Source organism: Nannospalax galili, unplaced genomic scaffold, assembly GCF_000622305.1.
Source record: "Nannospalax galili isolate Female #2095 unplaced genomic scaffold, S.galili_v1.0 scaffold572, whole genome shotgun sequence".
Classification (NCBI taxonomy): domain Eukaryota; kingdom Metazoa; phylum Chordata; class Mammalia; order Rodentia; family Spalacidae; genus Nannospalax; species Nannospalax galili.
In genome coordinates, this window is record NW_008331829.1 from 2,086,652 (window position 1) to 2,093,965 (window position 7,314).

At 38.0% G+C, this 7,314-nt stretch overlaps 1 protein-coding gene across 8 annotated transcripts in view; it reads left to right on the forward strand.

The window, feature by feature from the left end:
- Naaladl2 (N-acetylated alpha-linked acidic dipeptidase like 2) overlaps positions 1–7,314 on the forward strand; it is a 1,296,606-nt gene that overhangs the window by 1,092,817 nt on the left and 196,475 nt on the right. For all 8 annotated transcript variants that reach the window (XM_029560548.1, XM_029560545.1, XM_029560549.1 and 5 more), the window contains one exon: positions 5,617–5,712. In XM_029560548.1, the coding sequence (XP_029416408.1) occupies positions 5,617–5,712 (96 nt within the window). The remainder of the gene's footprint in view (positions 1–5,616; positions 5,713–7,314) is intronic.

Below are 7,314 nucleotides of genomic sequence, written 5' to 3' on the forward strand. Positions count from 1 at the left end.
GAAATATAAAATAAATGTTTGTGTTATTTTGTTTCTCTTTCTTTTTCTCCATACATTTATCTTCTCTCTCTCTCTCTCTCTCTCTCTCTCTCTCTCTCTCTCTCTTTCTCTCTTTCTCTTGACAGGGTTGCATTGTTGAGCCCTAGCTGGACTGAAACTTGCTATGTAGACCAGGCTGACTTCAAACTTAGAGAGATCTGCTTGCCTTTGCCTCCTGAGTATTAGGATTAAAGGCCTGTGCCACCAGCCCTGGCAACCATCTATTTTTCTAACTCCTCAAGCTAATCTTAATTTATGGAGATTAATACAGTTTGTGGCTGACGCCTCCTTCACCTGACACTACATTCCCAACTGTTTGGTTCTGTTTCCTGCTGTCACAACCCCACAGGATTTGCTTGGACACAGGTTCTTTGGAATGCCACCTCTAATGGACACCTTTCATCCCTGACCAGCTTTGTACCTTGATTCCTTCCAAGTGATCGCTACAGTTTTGACTCCTGTGACCTCCCCACCCCTTCACGGTTCTCCATGGACACCTCCTTGCTGAGTTTTGCCTTTACCCGTTCCTATCTTCATACAGGTGTCGCTCAGATTTTCTTACCCCACAAGGTCTGTCCTACAGTCTTTATATGCAACGCCCTGTCTACAAGTGAGGTTCATTACATGCTAAGTTCTACATGCATATCTCCAAAATTGTTCTTACTCTAATCCATAATTTTGTGTTCATTTCAGACAGACATTGCAGCTTATTTTCTGGATGACTTCTTTGAATGGCTGCCCCGAGGGTCTAAAATCTGATGTCTTTTTTGCTATAAACCTCATGTGTTTCCATAATTTCTAAGTACAATTTTTACCTATTGATTCTATCAGGTCTAGAAATACTTGCAATTTTGACTTCTTTTTAATACTTCCACATCTCACTCATTACCAAGCACCAACAACTTCAGTTCCTAACATGCATCGACTTTGTTCTGTTTCCCAGGACACTGCCCGATTTAGCCATGTGTTCATCTCACTCTGTTAACTGCAAAGTCCTCTGTCTATACTTGCGTGTCTCACCGTATCTCTTATTCTACTCCAGGTTTTGAAAATTTCATGATACAGTGTGAAGCATAGCAAAACATAATGTGATAGCTTGGTGAAATAATTATGTGAAGAGCCTGGAAAACAGACTGGGGAGAAAAATCCAAACAGAATAAAAACACCACAAATAAGGGTTCAGGCAGAGTAGGGTACGGTAGAGTCCAGACTGATTTAGACTCCATTTGGTGAACATCTTGCTGTATCAGAAGCAGATACGATATGATAATGGTGCAAGTCAGCTTGCCAGAGAGAAAGACTGACAGTACGGGACGTGGCTGCATGATGGTTATAAATTAGTTTGATCTTTAACATCTAGATCATAGTTGGGGTGAAATTGGTAATAAGTGAAGTAAGCTAACGGGTGAGAACTGTTGAGAAACACTGACATTTCCACATTAGAAAGAGGCCTGCATAGCTCTGCCAGGCAGAAGGAGACTTAAATCAAGGTGAGGAGGAGAGAGATGTATATTGTGTGGGAAAATTCATATGCCGTCATCCAGGATAAACAATGGAGGTAGCAGACATATGGTGGGCTGGCACATGAGAGACTATACATATGTTGTTGATGGTCCGAGGGGTCTCATAGGCAAACAAAAACAATGAATAAAACATAGGTATCAGAACCAAAGAAAAAGCCTTGAGAGCCATCAGTCTGAAATTGACAAGCAAACAAATCCCCAAACCTGCCCAGGCAGTCCGTGAAAAGACGATTGAGGTTAGGCCACCGAGAAACAGCATGGAAATTTGTAGTGAAAAGAAACTGAATCACAGACATAGAACAGTTTGCCTATGAAGAAGTAGATTATTCAAATAATAGATTCCAGGCAAACATTGGAAACTGCGTGGTAGATACTTCTAAACAATTAAAGATTTGGGAGGGGAATCGAAGTTCCTTCTAGATCCTAGAAGAATATTTATGACCATATTCCTCTTTTTGAAATTTACTGATAGGATATCCAGGTGTTATTCAGTTTTATAATACACATCTATGCTAGTACTATATGTATTTATATAAACATATATGGCATAGATGTGGAAGGGGGACGGGGATGGCCAAGGCGGCAGTATAAAGGAAGGAGAGACTAGAGGACAGTGGGAAGATGATCAAGTAGTGCCAGAACGATCAAGAATGATCAAGTGTATGTTTTCGCATAAGCAGAACGTACATTCTAAAAATCTGTGACATGAGAACAAGAGGGCTCTCTGATGGCGGGGAAGGAAAAGAGCCCATAAGAGAGGAGGGATGATCAGAGTGGAGGAAGAACGATGGGGTAAGAGAGGAGGGATGATCAGAGTGGAGGAAGAACGATGGGGGCGTGGGCAGAAGGGAAAACAAATTGTTAAACGATGGTGTATGACATAATTTATGTCACTCTTGTACTTAGATTCAAAATTATCAGCATTTGGACAAAATACAAACTGGTTACTCTTTCTCATAAGAGCAGGCCTTACCTACTGTAATCAGAAATCCTTTATATAATATTTTAAATTTTATTTATTACTTCTATTTTATTTCATGTGTACGAATATTTTGCCTGCATGTATGTGTCACCCAGGTCAAGCAATGCTCGTGGAGGTCAGAAGAGGGCATCGGAGCCCCTGAAATTGGAGTTATGGATGGTTCTTATCCGCCATGTGGGTGCTGGGAACTGAACCCAGCTTCTCTGCTAGAGCAACCAGTGCTCCTAACCACTGAGCAGTCTCTCTGGCCCCTCTGTGTAATATTCTTGTCAAGTAATGCTTGTGTAATGACCGATCCCACCTCCTTATCATCACCCAATGCTAATACTGTCAGCAACATCTATGACTTCATTACTATGGCATCTGCATGTACCAGGAACTGAAGTCATCACACGTCTGTGACATAGACATATGTGTTCTTATCTAAGTTTATCACCTGAGGTTTTGTATCTTATGAAGAATAGGATAGTTTGGATTATTAAGCTGAAAAATTAAATGACTATTTTGACTGCCAAAAGTACTTCCCCAAATCCATGGCTAAGTATAAACAAGTTTGTTAGTGCTACTGCTGTGTGGACATATCCCACGTGACATCTGCTGAGGGATATGGATCAATGATTCTCAAACTGAACAACAATAGCATATCATTGTTCCACAACCCCTTTGCTAGGGTTAGTTATGTCTGTCTAAGATCTTTGAGAATCTGTCTCCTCCTAACACTGGTGATTTTCATGTATTCTTTGGTATTCCTTGATAGACAGATGGACAGACAGACAGATAGATATATAGATACTTGGTAAATAGATCCAAATTTATTCTTATTCACAGGACAGTAATCCTGGGGCATTAGGGACCCAAACCATTTTAGTGTGACCTCATTTTAACCTAGATACTTATATAAGCTACCATGTTTTCAAATAAGTTCACATTCTAGGATAGTAAGAGTTGGACTTTAGTATAGGAGTTATTGAGGCAGACTATTTTACCCTTAATACTCTGCCATAGCAGAGTTTGTAAATAAGGACCCAAGTATGTATTAGACTTTAATCCTGGATGCTGTATGACTTCTTCTGGAAAGACATGAACAAGTGTCTGTGTGCACATGATAAGGCAGATGTCAGACCAAAGTCTAGCTTGGCAAACAAATGAGTTTGTTGGGGCAACTTAGAAGTGCATGATGAGTGGCTGCTTACAGGAACATGTACGACTCAAAGGCAGGTTCGTCTCTGAAAAGCCCATGTCGCCATGGGTGACTCGTGCTGTATCCCTGCAGCTTCCCATACACACTGCAGGCAGCATCACCAGTGTCTCCTCACCCCAGACTTTGTTCCTGCTCATGTGACCTTGGGGAGGAGCCTTGTCAATTTTGAAATGTTCATGATATCCCACTTCTCTCCAGGAGGGAGAATTGTCATTCAGAGGAAATAGCTTCACCACACTGAGTCATAGGAAATTTTCACTGGAGAACTGGTTGAGATGCTTCAGACTTTTCAAACATTTGCCTCACCTTGGCCGGCAAGATTGAAAGAGGAATATGAAACACCATGGTGATAAGAAGTGTGCACCTTTTAGTGGATTCATGTTCCTATTCAGAATATGCTGCTGCAAGCAGATAGGTCAGCACGGGCAGGCAGTAAAGAGTGTGCCTTGTCCCAGAATTGTTTAATACACTGGGAGCTGAAACACAGTTCCCATCCACATCACTTCAAAGCCTTCTCACTATGTAACTCTAGCTTTCTCATTCCTGGTTGATAACCCTGCTATTGGGTGTATCTAGTAAATAGTCCAATAAAATGCATATAACGGCTAATATTGGTTATCAGCTTGACACACCTGGGAAGGGGGAACCTCAGTTGATGAGTTTCCTCTATAAGATGGGTCTGTGGGCATGCATGCCCATGGGACATTTTCTTCATTGTTGATTGATGTAGGAGGAGGCAGGAGGGACTGGGCTGTATAAGAAAGGAAGCTGTGAGGAGGCCGGGAAGACACGTTCCTCCCTGGGCTCTGCTTCTTCTCCTTCCTGCTTGAGTGCCTGCCCTGACGTTCTTCTTTGATGGATTGTGACAAGGAAGCGTAGGACAACGACAGCCTTTTTGATCATCGTTTCCCCACCAATGGAAACAGAAAGCAAACAAGAGTACAGCTTAAGTTCATCACTGCTTCAACCATTGTTGGTACAGATTGTTTTGAATCTCCATGAAAAATCTTTGAGAATGATTCTCAGTCTATTAAGACTTTTTATTGTCTATTCATCCATCTATCTATCATCTATATATGTATCTATTACCTATCTATATATCTGTATGTATCATGTTCAAATATTCTGATTCTTATACAGTTAAACTTCAAGTTCCTAAGTGATTACATCTATGATTACAATCTGAATGATGCCATTATTAAAGATGTTAATAATATTGATAACTGCAATAGCATAGATTTAGATAGACACAATATCAGCATCCCTTGTCTTTATGCCTCCCAAAACTTGGCTATACCAGTAAGTACAAAATGAATTCTTGGACTATATTTCAATAATTTTATCACTAAGTTTCCAATACTATGTTTTACCTTTTTATTGCTAACAAAGTCAAATGTGATTTCTTTCTAAAAATATATTTTCTTGTTTGGAAGTTAAGATGGTATTAAAATATCATGTACATATTGCCTAGGTTTTTCTAGCTAGTCATGATTATCAAAGATATTGCAATTTCCAGCCATAAACATTTCACATAGAAATAGAAAAGGTAATTCCCATAGGGCTTTTGTAGTTAAGGCATCTGTATATAAGTTTATAATGAAAATCCTAGGTAGCTGAAAATAGGAGAAGTATCAAGACTTTTCTTTATTTACTAAGCAAACACTACTATGTGAGTACATGGAATGCTGAAAGTTATAGAATCCTGCTCATTTTCATTTGCAAGCATTCTGGGATAGATAATTAGATCTGTCAAGTGAAGCTTAAGAATTAACAGAAACCTTAAAACAATTTGGAGTCCTTTAGATCTGTAAAGAAAATTCTATAAGCACTTGAAAAAAAATCAATAAAGATTTCTCTTTTGTTTGCAACAGGGTCCAAGTTTTCTCTCTGAGGCCATCTTTCCTAAACATGCAACAAAAATTGAAGAAATGGATCCTTTCTTCAACCTTCATGAAGTCATTACCAAGGTAGGTGAGGAATACTTCTGTGAACTCATGAGTAGGATCAGGAAAATATTGGCATTTTTAAAAGTTTGGTTTTTGCTTATTTTGTTTTACATAGATAGGAGAGGAACAGTAGTCAACCAAGAGAAAACTGTATATTTTATTTATAAAAATATTAGAAAGTCTATTTCTGCTTCCTATTGTTTTCTTAACTAGTTTTTCTAAAGATGAAAAATATTCAATAAAGAAAGAAAATCACTCATGATCATACAGATCTATGGATGATAATTTTTACGAAAAGCCAATCATTAATAAAACAATTAGTTTTTGCCTAATCTGAAAGTAGGTTTGTCTTATACTCTTTTATATTATTTTTTGGTTTGTTTTTCCTGCCTGTAAGTGTACCACACGTACACAGTACCTTTAGAGACCAAATGAGGGCATCAGATCCCATGGAACTGGAGTTATGAACAGTTGTTAACTGCCACGTGGGTGCTGGGAACTAAGCCAAGGTCCTCTACAAGAGCAGCCAATGCTCTTAACCACTGAATCATCTCCCTAACCCTTGGCTTATATTGTTAAATACACCTCTCTTCTTGAAGCAATAATAAAACAAGTCTGTGAATTTCTCTATCAAAAGATTTGTTTCAATATTTAACATTTATTTGTCTATTTGTTATTTATTTATTTTACTATTTATGGTTTTTAAAATTTTCTTTATTTACTATGTCTACACATATATATGTATAGGAGTACGTATTTACCACATCACCCATGGAGGTCACTTACAGAGGTCAGTCGTTCTTGCCTTCTGCCACGTGGGTCCTGGGTATCAAACTCAGGATGTCAGGCTTGGGAGCATGTATTTTTACCCAGTGAACCTCCTCACTGACCCTGTTCATGGTACTTTTTAGTTTCAGTAAAAGAAGGGTTAGCTTTATAAGAAAAAGCACCACATTTATAATAAGATATGTTTTTACTGTTATGTTTTTAGCCATAATTTTATTATGTTAAGAAGACTGAGTTTTTCAGTGTGCAACAAATAAATTTAATGTTCCTGATATCATGTGAGATTTTACATTTACAAATTATTTATCAAACCTGTCAAAGCCTGCCTTTTCAGGATAGACTTTGCAGAGTAGATTGGCATTTCAGCACCATTAAAATAATCCATATTTATATATGCTTACTAAAACAATTTAATCATCCTTAAATCAGTAAAATTCTATAGGCTGCTTCTCTCTTTAAAATAGAGGAAGCATGATAAAACACCTCAGCTCTGTAAGTGGCCGTAGAGAGAGCTCAGAAGTCAAGGACTGGCGTCTGTGTCTGTCTCTGATATTTAAGACCTGTGTGAATTTATGCTTTTCTTGAACCTTTAAAATAAGTGAAGTTTGAGTTATATTCTACTTAAAATTCTTCTAAGCTCAACAAATTTATCATGCTTTCCTTTATAATCAATCTTAGCTCCTTGAATTCATTTTTAGTTCTTTCATCCTTTGATTGTATATTATTATTTAGATATAAGTATAAAAGTGCCTTTCAAGTACTTCCTTAGCATTTAAAATGTTAACTGTATTTCTAAGGCTTAGGAAAAAAAACACTTGACACACAAATATATATGAA